Source organism: Cherax quadricarinatus, chromosome 43 (genome assembly GCF_038502225.1).
Source record: "Cherax quadricarinatus isolate ZL_2023a chromosome 43, ASM3850222v1, whole genome shotgun sequence".
Classification (NCBI taxonomy): domain Eukaryota; kingdom Metazoa; phylum Arthropoda; class Malacostraca; order Decapoda; family Parastacidae; genus Cherax; species Cherax quadricarinatus.
The window spans coordinates 32,685,149-32,707,422 of NC_091334.1; the positions used below are offsets into that span (position 1 = coordinate 32,685,149).

Consider the following 22,274-nt stretch of genomic DNA (forward strand, 5'->3'; position numbering starts at 1 on the left):
ACCACCAGCTACCTGCTGCTGTACTGTCCTCATCTTCCTGAACTGCAGCACCTCCCTGTCATCATCACCACCACCAGCTACCTGCTGCTGTACTGTCCTCATCTTCCTGAACTGCAGCACCTCCCTGTCATCATCACCACCACCACCACCAGCTACCTGCTGCTGTACTGTCCTCATCTTCCTGAACTGCAGCACCTCCCTGTCATCATCACCACCACCACCACCAGCTACCTGCTGCTGTACTGTCCTCATCTTCCTGAACTGCAGCACCTCCCTGTCATCATCACCACCACCAGCTACCTGCTGCTGTACTGTCCTCGTCTTCCTGAACTGCAGCACCTCCCTGTCATCATCACCACCACCAGCTACCTGCTGCTGTACTGTCCTCATCTTCCTGAACTGCAGCACCTCCCTGTCATCATCACCACCACCAGCTACCTGCTGCTGTACTGTCCTCGTCTTCCTGAACTGCAGCACCTCCCTGTCATCATCACCACCACCAGCTACCTGCTGCTGTACTGTCCTCATCTTCCTGAACTGCAGCACCTCCCTGTCATCATCACCACCACCACCACCAGCTACCTGCTGCTGTACTGTCCTCATCTTCCTGAACTGCAGCACCTCCCTGTCATCATCACCACCACCAGCTACCTGCTGCTGTACTGTCCTCATCTTCCTGAACTGCAGCACCTCCCTGTCATCATCACCACCACCAGCTACCTGCTGCTGTACTGTCCTCGTCTTCCTGAACTGCAGCACCTCCCTGTCATCATCACCACCACCAGCTACCTGCTGCTGTACTGTCCTCATCTTCCTGAACTGCAGCACCTCCCTGTCATCATCACCACCACCACCACCAGCTACCTGCTGCTGTACTGTCCTCATCTTCCTGAACTGCAGCACCTCCCTGTCATCATCACCACCACCAGCTACCTGCTGCTGTACTGTCCTCATCTTCCTGAACTGCAGCACCTCCCTGTCATCATCACCACCACCAGCTACCTGCTGCTGTACTGTCCTCGTCTTCCTGAACTGCAGCACCTCCCTGTCATCATCACCACCACCAGCTACCTGCTGCTGTACTGTCCTCATCTTCCTGAACTGCAGCACCTCCCTGTCATCATCACCACCACCAGCTACCTGCTGCTGTACTGTCCTCATCTTCCTGAACTGCAGCACCTCCCTGTCATCATCACCACCACCAGCTACCTGCTGCTGTACTGTCCTCATCTTCCTGAACTGCAGCACCTCCCTGTCATCATCACCACCACCACCACCAGCTACCTGCTGCTGTACTGTCCTCATCTTCCTGAACTGCAGCACCTCCCTGTCATCATCACCACCACCACCACCAGCTACCTGCTGCTGTACTGTCCTCATCTTCCTGAACTGCAGCACCTCCCTGTCATCATCACCACCACCAGCTACCTGCTGCTGTACTGTCCTCATCTTCCTGAACTGCAGCACCTCCCTGTCATCATCACCACCACCACCACCAGCTACCTGCTGCTGTACTGTCCTCATCTTCCTGAACTGCAGCACCTCCCTGTCATCATCACCACCACCACCACCAGCTACCTGCTGCTGTACTGTCCTCATCTTCCTGAACTGCAGCACCTCCCTGTCATCATCACCACCACCACCACCAGCTACCTGCTGCTGTACTGTCCTCATCTTCCTGAACTGCAGCACCTCCCTGTCATCATCACCACCACCAGCTACCTGCTGCTGTACTGTCCTCATCTTCCTGAACTGCAGCACCTCCCTGTCATCATCACCACCACCAGCTACCTGCTGCTGTACTGTCCTCATCTTCCTGAACTGCAGCACCTCCCTGTCATCATCACCACCACCAGCTACCTGCTGCTGTACTGTCCTCATCTTCCTGAACTGCAGCACCTCCCTGTCATCATCACCACCACCAGCTACCTGCTGCTGTACTGTCCTCGTCTTCCTGAACTGCAGCACCTCCCTGTCATCATCACCACCACCAGCTACCTGCTGCTGTACTGTCCTCATCTTCCTGAACTGCAGCACCTCCCTGTCATCATCACCACCACCACCACCAGCTACCTGCTGCTGTACTGTCCTCATCTTCCTGAACTGCAGCACCTCCCTGTCATCATCACCACCACCACCACCAGCTACCTGCTGCTGTACTGTCCTCATCTTCCTGAACTGCAGCACCTCCCTGTCATCATCACCACCACCACCACCAGCTACCTGCTGCTGTACTGTCCTCATCTTCCTGAACTGCAGCACCTCCCTGTCATCATCACCACCACCAGCTACCTGCTGCTGTACTGTCCTCATCTTCCTGAACTGCAGCACCTCCCTGTCATCATCACCACCACCAGCTACCTGCTGCTGTACTGTCCTCGTCTTCCTGAACTGCAGCACCTCCCTGTCATCATCACCACCACCAGCTACCTGCTGCTGTACGGTCCTCATCTTCCTGAACTGCAGCACCTCCCTGTCATCATCACCACCACCACCACCAGCTACCTGCTGCTGTACTGTCCTCATCTTCCTGAACTGCAGCACCTCCCTGTCATCATCACCACCACCAGCTACCTGCTGCTGTACTGTCCTCGTCTTCCTGAACTGCAGCACCTCCCTGTCATCATCATCACCACCACCACCAGCTACCTGCTGCTGTACTGTCCTCGTCTTCCTGAACTGCAGCACCTCCCTGTCATCATCACCACCACCAGCTACCTGCTGCTGTACTGTCCTCATCTTCCTGAACTGCAGCACCTCCCTGTCATCATCATCACCACCACCACCAGCTACCTGCTGCTGTACTGTCCTCATCTTCCTGAACTGCAGCACCTCCCTGTCATCATCACCACCACCAGCTACCTGCTGCTGTACTGTCCTCGTCTTCCTGAACTGCAGCACCTCCCTGTCATCATCACCACCACCAGCTACCTGCTGCTGTACTGTCCTCGTCTTCCTGAACTGCAGCACCTCCCTGTCATCATCACCACCACCAGCTACCTGCTGCTGTACTGTCCTCATCTTCCTGAACTGCAGCACCTCCCTGTCATCATCACCACCACCAGCTACCTGCTGCTGTACTGTCCTCATCTTCCTGAACTGCAGCACCTCCCTGTCATCATCACCACCACCAGCTACCTGCTGCTGTACTGTCCTCATCTTCCTGAACTGCAGCACCTCCCTGTCATCATCACCACCACCAGCTACCTGCTGCTGTACTGTCCTCATCTTCCTGAACTGCAGCACCTCCCTGTCATCATCACCACCACCAGCTACCTGCTGCTGTACTGTCCTCATCTTCCTGAACTGCAGCACCTCCCTGTCATCATCACCACCACCAGCTACCTGCTGCTGTACTGTCCTCGTCTTCCTGAACTGCAGCACCTCCCTGTCATCATCACCACCACCAGCTACCTGCTGCTGTACTGTCCTCATCTTCCTGAACTGCAGCACCTCCCTGTCATCATCACCACCACCACCACCAGCTACCTGCTGCTGTACTGTCCTCATCTTCCTGAACTGCAGCACCTCCCTGTCATCATCACCACCACCACCACCAGCTACCTGCTGCTGTACTGTCCTCATCTTCCTGAACTGCAGCACCTCCCTGTCATCATCACCACCACCAGCTACCTGCTGCTGTACTGTCCTCATCTTCCTGAACTGCAGCACCTCCCTGTCATCATCACCACCACCAGCTACCTGCTGCTGTACTGTCCTCATCTTCCTGAACTGCAGCACCTCCCTGTCATCATCACCACCACCAGCTACCTGCTGCTGTACTGTCCTCATCTTCCTGAACTGCAGCACCTCCCTGTCATCATCATCACCACCACCACCAGCTACCTGCTGCTGTACTGTCCTCATCTTCCTGAACTGCAGCACCTCCCTGTCGTCATCATCACCACCACCACCAGCTACCTGCTGCTGTACTGTCCTCATCTTCCTGAACTGCAGCACCTCCCTGTCATCATCATCACCACCACCACCAGCTACCTGCTGCTGTACTGTCCTCATCTTCCTGAACTGCAGCACCTCCCTGTCGTCATCACCACCACCAGCTACCTGCTGCTGTACTGTCCTCATCTTCCTGAACTGCAGCACCTCCCTGTCATCATCACCACCAGCTACCTGCTGCTGTACTGTCCTCATCTTCCTGAACTGCAGCACCTCCCTGTCATAATCGCCACCACCAGCTACCTCCTGCTGTACTGTCCTCATCTTCCTGAACTGCAGCACCTCCCTGTCATCACCACCACCAGCTACCTGCTGCTGTACTGTCCTCATCTTCCTGAACTGCAGCACCTCCCTGTCATAATCGCCACCACCAGCTACCTCCTGCTGTACTGTCCTCATCTTCCTGAACTGCAGCACCTCCCTGTCATCATCACCACCAGCTACCTGCTGCTGTACTGTCCTCATCTTGCCATCTATGCTTTGCTGCAGGGTTAATTGTTTTGGCACTGTTTCTTCAACTGAAGACATTCCTCTCCAGTGTTATTCTTCATCTGTCCCCACTTCCCCCACTCTCTCCTTACCTGAGTGTGTGTCTGTCTGTCTGTGTCAGATAGTATTGTGTATTTACAAGTTAGTGATTGAGTAAATACTCAAAACATTATGTACACTTTGGAAGAACTTAATATGGTGCATAAGAAGTATATGAGATGACAGAATCCAAATAACCACAGCACCCTAAATGGCCATTACAAGATACATAGATACAACATTGTGAAGCAGTAGTCGACACCTTGACAAATAAGAGCAGAATTGGAATAGGGATTATCAAGTGCCAGGGGCCAGGATCTATGACTTCGCCCCTGCAACCATGAATAGGCGAGTACACAGGGGTCTTAAAACCAAAGCAGAGTCCCATTTACAGTGCTAGACAGTGCAATTACCATGTAACTTGATTGTGACAGTGCATAGATAACCTACAATGTAATATCTAAGGTAGGGAAGTTTTCATTGCATTTATGGATTTAGAAAAGGCATATGATAGTGGATAGGGGAGCAATGTGGCAGATGTTGCAAGTATATGGAATAGGTGGTAAGTTACTAAATGCTGTAAAGAGTTTTTATGAGGATAGTGAGGCTCAGGTTAGGGTGTGTAGAAGAGAGGGAGACTACTTCCCGGTAAAAGTAGGTCTTAGACAGGGATGTGTAATGTCACCATGGCTGTTTAATATATTTATAGATGGGGTTGTAAAAGAAGTAAATGCTAGGGTGTTGGGGAGAGGGGTGGGATTAAATTATGGGGAATCAAATACAAAATGGGAATTGGCACAGTTACTTTTTGTTGATACTGTGCTTATGGGAGATTCTAAAGAAAAGTTGCAAAGGTTAGTGGACGGGTTTGGGAGTGTGTGTAAAGGTAGAAAAATGAAAGTGAACATAGAAAAGAGTAAGGTGATGAGGGTATCAAATGATTTAGATAAAGAAAAATTGGATATCAAATTGGAGAGGAGGAATATGGAAGTGAATGTTTTCAGGTACTTGGGAGTTGATGTGTCAGCAGATGGATGCATGAATAATGAGGTTAATCATAGAACTAATGAAGGAAGAAAGGTGAGTGGTGCATTGAGGTATATGTGGAGATGAAAAACATTATCTATGGAGGCAAAGAAGGGAATGTATAAAAGTGTAGTGGTACCAACACTCTTATATGGGTGTGAAGCTTGGGTGGTAAATCCTGCAGTGAGGAAGCGCTTGGAGGCAGTGGAGATGTCCTGTCTACGGGCAATGTGTGGTGTAAATATTATGCAGAGACTCCGGAGTGTAGAAATTAGGAGAAGGTGTGGAGTTAATAGAAGTATTAGTCAGAGGGCTGAAGAGGGGTTGTTGAGGTGGTTTGGTAATTTAGAGAGAATGGATCAAAGTAGAATGACGTGGAGAGCGTATAAATCTGTAGGGGAAGGAAGGAAGGGGTTGTCCTCCAAGGTTGGAGGGAGGGGGTAAAGGAGGTTTTGTGTGCAAGGGGTTTTGGACTTCCAGCAAACATGTGTGAGTGTGTTAGATGGGAGTGAATGGAGACGAATGGTATTTGGGACCTGACGGGCTGTTGGAGTGTGAGCAGGGTAATATTTAGTGAAGTGATTCAGGGAAACCGATTACAGTGGACCCCCGAGTTTCGTGATTAATCTGTTCCAGAGAGTCTGCCGACTAGCGAAGTTCACGATTGGCGAATCTGTTTTCCCCATAAGAAATAATGGAAACCCAATTAATCCATTTCAGACAGCCAAAAGTATTGACAAAAAAATAATTTTTTTAAAGATTAACCCTTTCAGGGTCGCCAGGCTCTCTTCGAGACTTGTTCTCAGGGTCGCCAAATTTAAAAAAAAAAAAAAAATTCTTATGAAAAGATAGAGAATCTTTTCCCGATCATAATGACACCAAAAGTATGAAATTTGATGGAAAACGTGTGGAATTATGCTCTCACGAAGTTAGCGGTGTCGCCGATGTTTACGCATCGACGATTTTGCCCACTTTGAGCCCTGTTTTCGGCCAATTCCAGTGTACTAGTTGACAAACATAACTATTTCACTAGAACTCCATTTTTTCTATCGAATGAGTACAAGAAACCACCCATTTACCGATTTCATCTATCCACTAAAGTGGTCAGAATTTGTAATAAAGTTAGTAGAATTACCAACAATATGTAAAGTAAAAGGACACAAGTGCAATTAATGTGACATTTTATTGTGGCAACGTTTCACTCTCCAGGAGCTTTATCAAGCTTGATAAAGCTCCTGGAGAGCTAAACGTTGCCACAATAAAATGTCACATTAGTTGCCCTTGTGTCCTTTTACTTTACATATGGTCAGAATTTAGCAATTTTGCCAATTTCACACAAATTTCAAAGGATGCCAATTTCCGAATAGGGTCCAGAATGAACAAGAAAGACATTCCTGGCACTAAAATAACATTTCCTCTGTTCTTACATTTCTTTTGCTTTCCTGACTCAAGAAATCGTAATGACACGATTGCAAACAAACCATACCCCCGGCCGGGATTGAACCCGCGGTCATAGTCTCAAAACTCCAGCCCGTCGCTAACGCGACGGGCTGGAGTTTTGAGACTCTATGACCGCGGGTTCAATCGCGGCCGGGGGTATGGTTTTGCTTTCCTCTTTGAATTTTTATTCACACAAAAATAGAAGATTTACTGTTATGCAGACTACTGCATTAGTGTAGAAATGGTATAAATAATATTAGCGCACTTGTGAAAGAATATTAGACTCGCCAGTTGAGATGTATTGGACGCGTAGCATGATTTGTTTACTTTTGAACTTTGGTAAAAATCGATGATTTCTGCTACTTTGAGCTGAATTTCAAGGTACTTTTTATTGTAAAACCAGTCAATATCATCTCAATTTCTGTAGTATGTCTTCCATTCTATAAAATGAGACCAGAAAAACTAGAATACAACAATAAATACCATACGAAAATACAGTGCAAAGTCACTGTTTTAATCCAAAAACACTGTCAAAGTTTTTTTTTTTTCTCATTACGCACTGTGTGCTGCAGGACTTTTTTTTTATACTGCACACACTGACCACATAGACCGATTCTTTCATATGTAGGCCTACCAGCTTTCTCTCACTAGATTTGAGAGCGCTGGTGCGTAAGCCGTACTAGTACATCTGAAACCCTGTAAGGGTTAAATATAGATTTACTTACAGAAAACAATGACAAATAAATATAAAGCACTAATAAAATTGATAAATGAACATTTAACATCACTCTTAACCTTTATTGATTCTTGTTGGTGTAGGAGGTAGGTAGGAGGCAAGAGGAAGGTGAGTTTATTATGCTTCAATATGACACTAATATCTCTACGGCTTATTAGATGAATTGTGATAGATAAATATGACATTATAAACAATATTAATAACATAGAAACATGATATATACTCTAGAATGAATAAAATATGTCATAATGTATGAGAGGAGTAAATGGTGTGTTATTGGGTTTAAGAGCCGCCACTGAGAGAAGCCATGTTCAATTCAATTCAATTCAAAGTTTATTCTCTATAAGGATTACAATGCTGAGTTTACAGAATTTGGTTATTGTGTGGTTTACATGTAGTAAAATAATAATTACAGAGTGTACCACTAGAACACCTAGCATGGCTGGGCATTTCGGGCAGACTTATATTAAATCTTAAGTTTAAAATATTACAAAATTATGAGGTAAGTTGGTATTATGGCTAAGTGACTAAATACTAGTTGTGAGTTTAGCAATGTGAATGCTTTTGTTTTGGCACAATACATAGTTTCAGTATTGGAGTATCACAGGCCAACTTATGACTAGTTAAGATTCATTATTTTGAGATTGAGATTGATATTTCTGTTTATGGTCAAATGGGTGAGTGAGTGTAAGTGTGAACCACCAGGTGGTATTCGTATTATTAGTTGACAGGGTGTATCAGGGAGATAAGATGTTTTCTGATGGTAGTTTTGAAGGTGATGAATGTGTCTGCAGTTTTGGAATTTTCAGGTAGGGTGTTCCAGATTTTAGGGCCTTTGACATACATTGAATTTTTGTAAAGGTTTAGTCGGACACGGGGAATGTCATAGAGATGTTTTTGTCTGGTGTTGTGCCTGTGGGTTCTGTCACAACTATCAAGAAAGCATTTTAGGTCAAGGTTAATATTGGAATTTAAGGTCCTGTAGATGTAGATTGCACAGTAGTAAGTGTGGATGTACTGAACAGGGAGTAAGTTTAGATCTATGAAGAGTGGGGGGGTGTGTTGCCAGGGATGGGATTTAGTGATTATTCTTACTGTGGCTTTTTGTTGGGTTATTATTGGCTTTAGGTGTGTTGCTGCAGTTGAACCCCAAGCACAGATAGCATAGGTGAGGTATGGATATAGTATAAGTGAATGGTATAGTGTGAGAAGGGCAGTTTGCGGCACGTAGTATCGTATCTTGGAGAGGATCCCAACCGTTTTGGATACTTTTTTGGTTATGTGTTGGATATGGGTGCTGAAGTTCAGGTTGTTGTCGAGGTATAGGCCTAGGAATTTGCCCTGATTATGCCTGGCAATTAGTGTTGTCGATCTTAATGTTAATTTGCGCATCTCCTGCTCTGCTACCAAACATAATGTAATAGGTTTTGTCAACGTTAAGCGTAAGTTTATTGGCTGTCATCCAAATCGATATTTTGATCAGCTCCTCATTAACAATGGTGTTGAGGGTGGCAAGATTAGGGTGAGAGATGACATAAGTCGTGTCGTCAGCAAAGAGAATGGGGTTCAGGTGTCGAGATACGTTTGGAAGATCATTGATGTATATGAGGAAGAGCAGGGGACCAAGGACACTTCCCTGTGGAACTCCAGTATCAAGTGGCTGTGTTGTTGATGCTGTGTCTTTAATGGTGACATACTGATACCTATTAGTAAGGTAAGATTTGAAATATGCAAGCGCATGGCCTCTTATACCATAATGGTCAAGTTTGTGGAGTAGGATGCTGTGGTCTGTGTCAAAAGCTTTTCTTAGGTCAATAAAAATTCCTAGTGGATATTCCTTATTTTCCAATGCTGTGTAAAGCAGATCTAGCATTTTTATGATTGCATCGTTAGTGCTTTTATTTTTCCTGAATCCAAATTGGCAGGGGTTGAGTATGTTTTGTGCCGTTATAAATGAATACAGTCTCCTGTGCACGAGTTTCTCAAAGATTTTGGATAGCAATGGTAAGTTAGATATTGGCCTATAGTTGTTTGTCTGTAGGGTCACCACCTTTATGTATTGGTGTAACCCTTGCCATCTTGAGTAGTTTCGGGAAGGTGCTAGTCTCTATTGACTTGTTAAAAAGTAATGAAATAGCATGCGAAAGGACATGGGCCGCTCGCTTGTACAGTAATGGTGGGACATGAGACAGATTCCCCGAGTTATTTTTAAGTGACTTTATAATCTCGGTGACTTCCGTGGGCTCAGTAGGAGCAAGATAGAAGGAATTTGGGAAATTCCCATCTAGGTAGTCCCCGGCATGGGCATTGGTACGTGGGATTTTATTGGCGAGATTAGAACCTATGGTTGAGAAGTAGTAGTTTATCTTGTTAGCTGTGTCAGTGGTGTTTCATTAGGTTTAGTTAGGACAATATTCTTGTTTTTTTTTCAGTTTGTGAGTCCCTAGAATCTGAGAATGTTTTCCAGGTCTTTTTTATATCTCCTCTTGTGTCAGTGAATCTACTGGAGTAGTATAGTTGTTTGGCTTTATTACTTTGGTGAGGAGTGATGAATAGTGTTTAAGAATATCGTTGTGTATTAAGCCCTGTCTATATTGCTTTTCATATTGGTGTTTCTTATCAATGGATTTCAGAATGGTGCTGGTTAGCCATGGGCAACCAAGCCATTTGTGATCTGTTTCGTTTTTATAGGACAATGTTTGTTGTATAGTCTAAGTAGTTTAAGAAAAATGTCTGTCCAGTCATCAATACCATTGGCCTTGGAGAATTCTGTAGGCCAGTCAACAGTCTCTAGATCAGCTGTGATCTTCCTTATTGAGACCTCATCATGGAGTCTAAATGAGACTTTGTTGCATTCAAGTGGTGGTTTACTAATGTTTGTCAAGAGGAAGGTAGGGTAGTGGTCTGTAGCGCTATCTGTGATTATCCCTGATTTAAGGGGGGCTAGTATATTGGTCCATATGTGGTCTATTATAGTTGCACTTGTTTCAGTGAGCCTGGTTGGTTTAGTTATTGTTGGTATGAGAAGTGTGTTGTTCATATTGTTGATGAAATCAGTTACAGGCTGATCATTTAGTAGGCCAAGGTTGATGTTGAAGTCTCCAGCTAAGAGAAGGTGGTGCTTATTCATTTGTCTGTCTGTTATTAGTGCCTTTAATTTCTCACTGAAGTTTGGGATGTTTGTGTGGGGTATCCGGTAAATGGCACCGATTGTTAAAGGTGTCTTAAGGTTTTTTACAGTAAAATTAGCAAAAATGTATTCTCCATATTCATCACTAAAGAAATTGGTGCTAATACAAGATAATTGGTTAGATTAATAGATTGCAATACCACCCTCAACTTGGTATGGTCTGCAGTTGTGGATTGCTGTGTATCCTGGTAGAGGGTAGATATCTATTATGTCCTTGGAAGTGCCAGTTGAAGATGAGTTTCTGTGGGTTTTAGTGAGGGTTTTGACCACAAAACTAATGACCATAATATCGGTGGCAATAGAAGAAGAAAACTCCAGACGCAATCTCAGCCTTCCAGCCTTCTTGGCCACACTTGGGTACAGTTCGTGAAACCACGCCCACAGTTCTTCCAGAACCCAAGAGGAAACTTATTTTTCCCAAATCCCTGAGACTCAAGATGGCAGGGCACAAGGGTCATGAGAGTGATAGTGGACATAACTACAAGCTCAAATTCTACTTCCAGTCCAGTGAGAGAAGTGCAAGTGCAATTATTCCCAGTGAAGCGGCCAGTATATTAATGACAGACATACACGCCAGGAAGTGAAAAGCCGCATGGTTATACCGGTAAGGGAAAGGAGGTATCTCAGGCAGCATCCTGGCTGCAACAATGGAACAGACAGTGGAAAATGGACGAAGATGACTACAAATTGGGTAATTGGATGGAAATGGGCGCGGTGGTAGTGGGAAGCCGGGCGGTGAGGCACCAGCAGTGGGGCCATGCTGCCTGACCCTGACGCTAAGTTGAACACCCACCGCCTGCTCCTCAGCTGATCTAGGAACAACAAAGGCCACCATCCCCACTTCCCACCACACCAGCCTCCTACCAACCACAACCACCTGTCATTGTCCAGCACTCCACCCAGCAGACCAGCACCTGGGATTGGCAGGAAGCTGTCAATTTTGTTCCTGAAATCCCTGACCAGCTTTGATGGCAGCCAGTCAATACGCCTATCTTGTGCACTTGGGAACAATGCCACTGAACTGGAAATACTTTTCAGTTAATTTCTTTGACCTTAACCACTGATGAAAAGCATTGACACGGAAAGCAAACACATTACTCACGAGGTAATAAATTCATGGCAAAACAACAACTTACTTTCACCAAAATCATCGCCCTACAACTTAATGGAAGGAGGGCAAACTGTGGATTGAGATGTATCTTTTCAGGTTACAACAATGCTTTATGCCATATGTGTATAAGCACAAAGCATGAAACTATATCTATCAACAGACCCTTGATTGCAAACAATTCCAGGTTTCATGCATAGAACGCCAGGAATCGATCGAAGCAATAAAGTTACGTATGCTTCCATCTCTTCCTCAGATAAAATCCAGGCCCTGACAGAACTGACAGGGTTATACAAGATTAGGGAATGTGTTTCTTGTATCTGGAAACAGAAATTCAGTACTATTTTTATCCCTTGCAGGTTTTAAGCTTGTAATTGACTTGCAAGTCTTTGATTCTTGTTCAAAGGCAACACTCTTCTTTTCACAGTACATGACCAATGCAAGAAGGAAACACTGGTACAAAGTTGTTTAGGTGCTTTGTGATTTAGCAAGTAGTGGTAATTGGTATTAGATATTATTGTGTACACTGGAAGTTCACACATTGGCAAAATACCAGAAGGTTATTGGGCATCTTCAGGTGATGTGGTTCAACAACGATAGAAATCCATACCTTGCAATGGGGCATATATTATAATACAGACAACTGGCAAGGCACAAGCCCTCACTACCAGTGATTTTTTTAAGTGAGGGTGAACATGACAGATGTGTGTGGCACAAGGCGCGTGCAAATCAAAACATATGCCCAGGTTTGATGCTGGCACTCCGAGAGGTGTGAGGTGGGGCAGGCGCTTATTCGCCAATGACATCATGGCATTCTGCAATGGACAAACGAGATGTCACACTGTTGGTCAATCAATTCACCCTAATGAAAATGGCAGACAGGGTGGTCAGGCAGCATAGAGAGAGAAATGAACCCATTCTTAAAACCTGCAGTTGTGATTGATTAACACCTTCAACATGCGCTTCAGTGGACAAATGTGACATGCAGATTGGGCTTTCAGTTGATTGTGTTCTGCAAGAGTTATTAAGTGGCATCATCAAACTGTTTTTCCATCTTCTGACATTTCCATGCTCAACGCTTATAATATGTATAAGAAGATGAGCACTCAGAAACAAACCTACAGTAACGGCGAATTCTGTTTATCTGTCACTCAGACAAACAGTATTCAAGCACTCAATGGAAATGCACCGCGCCCAATTAATTGACCGCCCTAACCACATCAACAACTACCTGCCTGCCCAGCTAGCATGGTGATCACTTCCTGGTAAAACTGCCTCAAGCTACTTGCTTTGAAGAAAAAGGTCCTGTGAAGCAGCGTTACGCCTATTCACATACACGCCCATCGACTAACGCAGAGACACTCGCTTATGTGAGGAGTGCAAAACTCCACTGTGTATGACACCATGTTTCAAAGAGTTCCACAGGTTGCAGAACTTAGAAACATGTCCTGAGACTGTATATGTGTATATAAAATATAGAGTAGTGTAATAAAACAAACATTTCATATTGTTTGGTTTCTGTAAATATTTCTCTGTAAACAAAATAATGAGACAACAGTGTTTACGCCTTTTATTGTGTAGTATTGAAAAAAGGGAAATAACTTACAAAATACTGATCATGTTGGCCTCAGAGGCCATAAAAGTTACTCAGAAAAAGAAAAATTGAAAAAATTGGAAAATAGTACATAAAAAGTAAATAGAAAATACCGGTGACGGTAGAGTCACGATTACCAATCATGTTGTTCAAGCCTGGCAACCTCACACCTCCATATCCTCGGCAAGTATTGATTTACTAAAATTTTTTGTTTAGGGGCCTATAATGTTTAGAAAAATACCTCTATTTTTTCATGCAATGAAAAATAACTTTTTTTTTGAAATTTCCAATGAACCCTGAGAACGGTAGGGCTTCTGGAGAGGGGCCTGTCGACCCTAAAGGGCTTAAGGTAACCTCATGTTGTAGCTAGTGCACTGAGTAGAACTTTTTAGCATTGCTTTAGGAGTAGTACCACTTGTGATGCTGTGTAGCAAAGGCAGTTACTTCTCCAATAGGTTTTGGACTTGTGTGTCATGTTCAGCAGGCAGGATACCCTATAACCAACCACCTATCTACACTTAAACAATGTACGTAATTTTATAAATAAAGAACATTTGTATCATAATTTATAAACAAGTAAATTCTATTCAGGTATGACACAAATACAGTTACATACATAGATTATCATACATAGCAGCATATGGTAAAGTAACTGGGATAACCTCCCCAAAAAAATTCTAAGAGTGGACTTGTTCTCCATTCTTAAAATCCTTTTATATTTACACTTATATTTTGGATCGAAGGTACTTAACACTTTTACATTTACAATTTCCACCTAGAGAGATGTTAGTTTGTGTCTAACGTTAGTTTGGATGGAGATGTTATGCAGAGGTTTAGGATGGTGGAAGATAGCAGGGCGTGTGTATGCAAGGTTCAGTGGTCCTTATACACATCCAAACAACATTTGAGAGTTACTCCTCGTTGTTTTTTTTACCTATCACTTACTTCGAATTTAACTTTACTTGCTTACTCTGTTACAACTTTACACTCTTATCACTTGACTGGAGATACACCGAGAATGTAAACACACACACGAACACACCAGCTAACCGCTTAACTGTGAACTTCTTTTGTACTTCCATTTTCTTCTTGTTTTTCCTCTTCCAAGTGCTGCTGCACTTCTAGCTCTATCTTCTACTAAGGGATGCACAATAAAGTCTTGGAGACTGCTTGATGCTGAGACGCATCACTAACCCCTTTACAATGAACTTCCTTTGTACTTCCATTTTCCTCTTGTTTTTCCTCTTAGAAAAGGAAAAAACAACAGGAAATTTGTACAATGTGTAGTCTTGGAGACTGAAAGCTAGTGTACAGAGTGGCTGTAGGAAAGAGATTAAGATGCTTGACGCTGAGACGCTGTGCTGCCTGTTTATAACCCAAGTTCTCGTACAGTATACAATAACTCGTCACAGAGTCAGTCGTAACTCTGTGATGTCTGTACACCGGTAAGTGAGGAGAGGCTGAATGTGGTCATCACTATGTGGATGACTTCTCTACAGCTTACTCAGGCACTGATTGTTACCTGGTAGCAGCCTCCTTTCAGGATGTGATTGACAGTTTCCCTTTGGACCACTTCTCATGGCTTTAAATTTTCTAGTACAAAAACCTGTTTCATTACCTTCACTAGACATCCTCTTATCCCAGATATTCCATTGTATTTACATGGCTCATGTATTCCAGAATGTGATACTGTCAAGTTTCTTGGCCTTCTCTTTGATCGCAGGTTGACATGGAAACCTCACATTTCTTCTTTGAAGGTAACTTGCCATGGTCGGCTGAATCTCCTTAAAATTCTCGCTCATCATTCATGGGGAGCAGATTGCCAAACTCTCCTCTGTTTGCATTCCACCCTAGTCTTGTCCAAGCTGGATTATGGCGACTTCTCCTACAACTCTTTCTAAGTTAGATCCCCTTCATCGTCAAGGTCTCCGTTTATGCCGTGGTGCCTTTCGTTCATCCCCTGTTGAAAGCCTCTATGCAGAGGCAAATGTTCCTACCTTAGCTGATCGTCGTGATGCTCATTGTCTTTGTTATTTTGCCCTCACTCATGATCTCCGTGTTTCTTTTATGTATAGGTTGGCCTCAGACGTTAGTAGAAGCCTGTTGTTTGTTCAGTGCCCCTGCCTACTCCAACCATTTTCTCTTTGTCTTCACTCACTCTGGTCTTCTCTCCAGTTGCCTCCCTTGTATGTTCATTTATCATCTGCCTTTTCCCTTCCCCCTTGGGAAGCTCTGACGGTTCCTGTCTGTTCTCCCCCACTACTGTATGCGAAAGCTTTCCTATGGAGGTAGAGGTATTTCGATCAGAGATTATTTTCCAGTCACCTCGGCCCGTCTTCGTAGCCGTTGGCAACAACAGTGGTTGGGCATGTACTATAACAAATTGCACTCTATTAAACTTCTTTTAGGTTTGTGGCCATCTTCTTACTACTGTTGCCATTCTTAGGAGACTGTGCTCTCCCGGATCCGCATTGGCCATAAGCGCCTTACCCATGGGTATCTCATGGAACGATGCCCTATTCCTCTGTGAGGTTTGTCGGATCTCTATATTGGTTTTTCACTTTCTTGTCAGTTGCCCAGTTTACCAGCGAGCTTGCAGGATTTACCTCCAACACCGCCACTTTACTTACCACTCTTACCTTATCTTCCCTTCTCGCAGACAGCCCTGCCTTTGACTTACTATCACTTTTTGACTTTGTCAGCAACCGCTTTATCGTACGAACTTTGACACAGCCCTTAGCATCCCATCCAGCCCTTTTCTCCCCTCCCCTCTGATCCCCTCTCCAACTAGCTGTTTATAGCTCCAGCCCTTGTCAGTTTAGGGCTTTCTTTGATTATGATAATTGTCATGTCCTTGTTTCCCCTCAGCAAAATAAAGCACATGTATGCAAAAATAAAGTAGTGTACTATAGATCTTGCACACAACCTAACACCAGTATCATAAATATTACTCTTGTAATTCCTACAAAGAATGACATTAATACAAATGTTGTATTAGGTAAATATATCTTGTGCAGTAAGATCACCATAAACAGGTAGTGATCACAATATGCAAAATAACTACCGTGAAAAATTAGTGAATTTTCAAGTGCTTTCATGATTTTTCACAGTATCAAGGAGCTGTAAAAATTATAGAACAGCAGAAGACTTGTATGGCTGAGATATCACCTCATATATGACCTTACACCTGAACCAGCATGCTGGGTCAAGTTATCACAGCTTAGTACTAACTTGACAGTGGTCCAGGTACAAGCAAGCTGTCACAACTTAGTACCAACTTGACAGTGGTTCAGGATGGGCCGTACCATCATTATGAGGTTCATCTCTCAAGTGAGGGTTATTTAATGAATAATAAATGTGTACATGGTGTAATTCTGGATGTGATTAACATGATGGTACATTGTTCCACAGCTCGAGAGGCTCAGGGCACCTCCACTACACTCATAGACTGGATCTTGGGCAAGAGGTAAGCTACTCACACAACAACTTTTAATTAATGAATTTTGTGTTCATAATTGTTATACTGTGTGTGTGTGTGTGTGTGTGTGTGTGTGTGTGTGTGTGTGTGCGCGCGCGTGCATGCGTGCGTGCGTGTGTATGCGCGCGCGTGCATGCGTGCGTGCGTGTGTATGCGCGTATGTACATAATCACCTATTTGTGGTTGCAAGGGTCAAGTCATACCTGCCGGCCCTGCCTCTTTGGTGTGTGTGCTTGCACGCATGTGAGCATGCATGAGTGAGTGAGTGAGTTATCAGTGTATTTGTTAATGAATTTTGTTTCAGTATACTACTTATAGTGTGTTTTTTTCAGTACACCTCGAGTGTTGCATGTGTGACCTGATCTGCTGCCTCTCTTCTCCACTTACTACTACTCTGTAAGTCAATTTCGATATGTACTCCCCTAGTTGTACTCATTTAGGTGAATTCAACTAGATGTGCTCAGTTGTACTTGTTATACCCACCTAGTACTTGCCTATACTCACCTTGTTCCTCACTTGTACTTACCTTGTTCCTCACCTAGTTGTATTCACTGTTACCTAGTTGTGCTCACCTTGTAAGTCACCTAGTTGTACTCACTTTGTAAGGCCCTTTGTCCTCACCCCAAAATTAAAAGTAGAGAGTTTTTTTCCTGAAGGTAATTACACGCTCCAAAAATACAGAATTTAATGGAAAATTTACAGAATTATTCGGGTACAAAATTAGCAGTCTGGGTGCAATTTGTGTTGGTGATTCTGGCAACTTCTAGGTAGTAGGTTGGTAGACAGCAACCGCCCAGGGAGGTACTACCGTCCTGCCAAGTGAGTGTAAAACTGAAGCCTGTAATTGTTTTACACGATGGTAAGATTGCTGGTGTCTTTTTTTATCTGTCTCATACACATGCAAGATTTCAGGTATGTCTTGCTACTTCTACTTACACTTAGGTCACACTACACATACATGTAAAAGCATATATATACACACCCCTTTGGGTTTTCTTTTATTTTCTTTCTAGTTCTTGTTCTTGTTTATTTCCTCTTACCTCCATGGGGAAGTGGAACAGAATTCTTCCTCCATAAGCCATGCGTGTTGTAAGAGGCGACTAAAATGCCGGGAGCAAGGAGCTAGTAACCTCTTCTCCTGTATATATTACTAAATGTAAAAGGAGAAACTTTCGTTTTTCCTTTTGAGCCACCCCGCCTCGGTGGGATACGGCCGGTGTGTTGAAAGAAGAAGAAAGAAAGATTCTGGCAACTTTGAGTCCTATTATAATTCAGTTCCATTGCTCAGTTCGACCACATTCTTAGCTCTTTCACTAGTATTCTTTCCCTTTTATTGATTGAGCACAAGAAACAGCCCATTCAATTATCAAAACTACCCTATAAAGTGCACAGGAGTTGTTAATTTGGCACCATGCAGGGACAGGATTCATTTTTTTATACAGCCTCTCCCAACTTATTGACGGAGTTCCAATCCTGAGACCACATCATTAACCCTTAAATGGTCCAAACGTATATATACGTTTTTTCAACATCAGAAAGTATGTAAAAAATGTAGATCTTTTTTTTTTTTGTTTTACATGTGAAAACGTATAAAAAAACTTTCATCTACATTTTTTTTTTTTTGTTATATTTGAAAATTTGTAAAAAAAAAAGTAGATCTACTTTTGTAGCACTACGAATTTGAATGTCGATCTGTTTGGACCGTTTAAGGGTTAAACGAATTTGCCGCTAAGTGAGGAGCATACTATAATGGTAGTGAGTTTGTGTTGACCATCTTTGATATTGTTTTAATGTCACATTTGCACCATTTATAACATTTCTGGTATATTTTTAAATGTTTATACAGTAGTGTATTGTATATTGAAATAAACAGAATAGAGGAAATCAGCTCTAGTATACATTATTTAGGTATGAATACTAGTCAGAGAGCTCGTCATAAGTCCAAGACGTCAGTAAACGAGTACGTCGCTAAGTGAGGAGAGGCTGTATGTGGTGCACACTCGCCACAGACCCATTGTCTCATATCTAGGCAAAAATTTACCACTGACAGCTTGTGTGTGGGAGCTGAGCTCATGACAGAACTACCTCAGGAACCCTGACCTCAGTGACATAGTTCTACGTCTATATCAGTACATGGTGTATTCACTTTGTACTGATATAATTACCTTGTACTCAGTTGGACTTGCCTAATTGTACTCAGTTGTACTTATGCTTGCCTAGCTGTATTTGCAGGGGGACCTAGTCACAGCTCCTGGTCCCACCTAACTGGTGATTGCAGTGGTGGTAGTGTTGGTTATTGTATTTGTTGTGATGGAACTCATCTCCACCATAAATGTGCTCTTAGATCAGGTTCATAGTGGCTCTCTAGAGCACAGTTTTAGAGCAGCAGTACTACAGCAATACAATAGTGTTCCTTCAGGGAAGTAAACTCAGTTTTCTTACCTTTTGTTGCATGTTTTAGCACAATACCATGACTGATTGCATCGTCTTTATACATCTCTACTGCTTCAGTTGTTGCCTCTGTATTCAGCTGAAGAAGCCTACTGTGTCAGCAAAATGTTTCAGAATAAAGAAACTTGATTGTTTCACATATCTTATCAATGCACAAATACGCCGCACACACAAGAATGAAACTTAGGCCAATGTCTCGGTCCAGCTTGGTCCATTAACTTGAGACTAGTGCAGAGGTTGGTGGACTTTTTTTGGGTATTACCCGGAAATAAATTTGTGTACAGAGAAATTCCCCAGTAGACTTGAAAGTCCACAGAATCCAGAAAACACGAGGAACATTCAAATTCAAAATGGTTTATTAAATCCTTTTGTATGGAGAATACAGTCAAATAAGTTGAAAGGTACATATATGCAATAAAGCAACTAAAAATAAAACACAAAATTAACAAAATAAAATGAAAAAAAAATTGCATGAAAAAAAATTAGTAACGGACAAATGTAATAAAAATCTCATTAGGTAACTAAAGAATTTGAAAACATTTCACTTAAGCTTTTGGAGAAACGATGTTTACTTTTTGATACATCATCATAATTAGGGCATTTTGATGTCAGAGTAATTTAGATACTGTCTTCAAGTGTTTAATCAATTTCTGTACAGTGGACCCTTGTTTTTCATAATCATCGAAATTTGTAAGTTTCACAAATCCTAACATTTTTTCATCAAAATATTGACTCACGAATCGTTGTTTGTCTCAGACGCGTACGAGCAGCCCCACATGCCATTCAGAGTCTGTGTACCATTGTTTATCAGTGAGTGAGCATGATCCCACGCGTTCATACGATACATTTCGTAATATTCCATTCTTTTAAGTGCTTGCAACTGCTAAATAAGCCACCTTGGGCCCAAAGAAAGCTAGTGCCAGTCCTTTGGTAAAGGTGACAAACACAATAGAACTAAAGATTGATTGTAGAAAAATACGAAAGTGGTGGTGGTAGTGGTAGAGGGTGGTAATGGTTGTGATGGTGGTAAAGGATGGTAGTGATTGTGATGGTGGTAGTGGTTGTGATGGTGATAGTGGGTGGTAGTGATGGTAGTAGAGGGTTGTAGTGATGGTGATTTGTGCAGTGTGGAGTAGGATGGAAAGATTTGGGGAAGAACATCATCCTAACAAAGCTGTTGCAAGCTGTGTCGGCAATGTGTACAATGACAATGTCTTGTCCCATTTTAGGGAAATTTTAAAGAGGTGCCTGTTATGTTGTTGTCCCTTATTACTTTGATAGTAAGGTTCTCACTACATGCTCTAGTGTGGGGTAGTTTTTACATAAAGGCCTTTTATGTCTAGGGTAATACTTACATTCATGATTGGTTATCCTCAGTCTCTGAAATCCTTTCACCAGCCCTCTTCACAGGTTATTTAAAATACTACTATAAAAATATAACTATTTTAAATAGATATGTACAGAATATACAATTACAGCACTCACATATTCAAAACATAAGCCTACACACCCCTTAGCAGCTCTTCAAAGACGGCCCACTTGATGGATCTGGACAAATTGCCCTTCTTTCTTCTTGACTAATCTCTGGACTAACCAGTGTTTTGACACACTTTAGTCACCCTGGGTATGGTGGCCACAACTTAAGTTATAAAAACTCACCCCTGGGGCACACACAATGCCCAAAAAATAGAAAGAAAGACCCACAGGTCCTACCAGCTAGAAGTCAACAAAGAGAGAGAGGAGAGGAAGGAGCCTAGCTAAGCTCCTCCCACACTCGCCAAAAAACAAAAGACTGTTGCCAAGCACAATTCTCTAGTTACCACAATTTTACCACACTTATTTTACATTTACAAAAGAAATACAACTTTATAAACTTCTTATTTAAATTGTGTGTGTGTGTCTATAGTATAACCTATTATATTGAGAAAAACAGGCTTGACTCGGCTGCCTTACAGCCATAAGAGTGATCTGCCCTTATGACATTTAAGCAGCCTTGCCCCCATTAGTTCAATATAATTAGGTATTCCAGAGTAACTGTTACTTATATACATCAATGTGTGTTGGATCCCATAGTCCCATAACAATGCCAGAAACAGAGCTCTCTGGATAGATATTTAGTGCCACAGGTTTGCAGTGACTCAAGCTGGTCCTAGTGGCATTAACAAACAAAGAAGGGAAGTAACTTCAGAAAAGACTGTGGGCTCACGCGAATGAAAAATTTTGTCGAAAAATTGACAAATTGAGTTAATCTTATAGAAAAATAGCTTAACTCTGGCAACACAATTGTACCAGAATCATTGTTCTGCGACATTCCTACAAGGAATTATGGTCATTTAAAACACTTAGGGTGACGTCACCACCCGCGGCAGGTGTGCTCACCTGTCTTCAATTTTCATTTTTTTTCCGTTTTTTTTTCGTGTATTTATTGTATTATTCTTTCTAAAATAATAATTGACGATTTGGCATCATAATACAGTGGGTGGGACTTATATGTAGACTTACAGCCAACCAGGAACCTTCTGGTACCATTTTGCTGACGTCGTGGAAAATTCCAGTCTCGGGGTGGCCGGGGAATATGCTTCAATATAATGCTATTATAGCTTCTACGGCTTATTTATCTATCACAATTGATCTAATAAGACATAATAAACAATATAAATAACAAAGAAATATGGTAAATACTCCAGAATGAATAATATATGGCATATTCCCAGAGCGTTCCCTCGGGAATATAAGATTCCCATCGTCAGGGACGGGCTTCCATTC

At 43.0% G+C, this 22,274-nt stretch overlaps 1 protein-coding gene across 1 annotated transcript in view; it reads left to right on the forward strand.

Moving 5' to 3' along the window:
* Nucleotides 1–22,274, forward strand: part of LOC128705976 (golgin subfamily B member 1-like) — a 120,442-nt gene that overhangs the window by 91,303 nt on the left and 6,865 nt on the right. Inside the window, exons 8-9 of the mRNA XM_070093845.1 lie at nucleotides 16,991–17,045; nucleotides 17,390–17,453. Coding sequence (XP_069949946.1) covers nucleotides 16,991–17,045; nucleotides 17,390–17,414 — 80 coding nt within the window. The 3' untranslated portion in view covers nucleotides 17,415–17,453. The remainder of the gene's footprint in view (nucleotides 1–16,990; nucleotides 17,046–17,389; nucleotides 17,454–22,274) is intronic.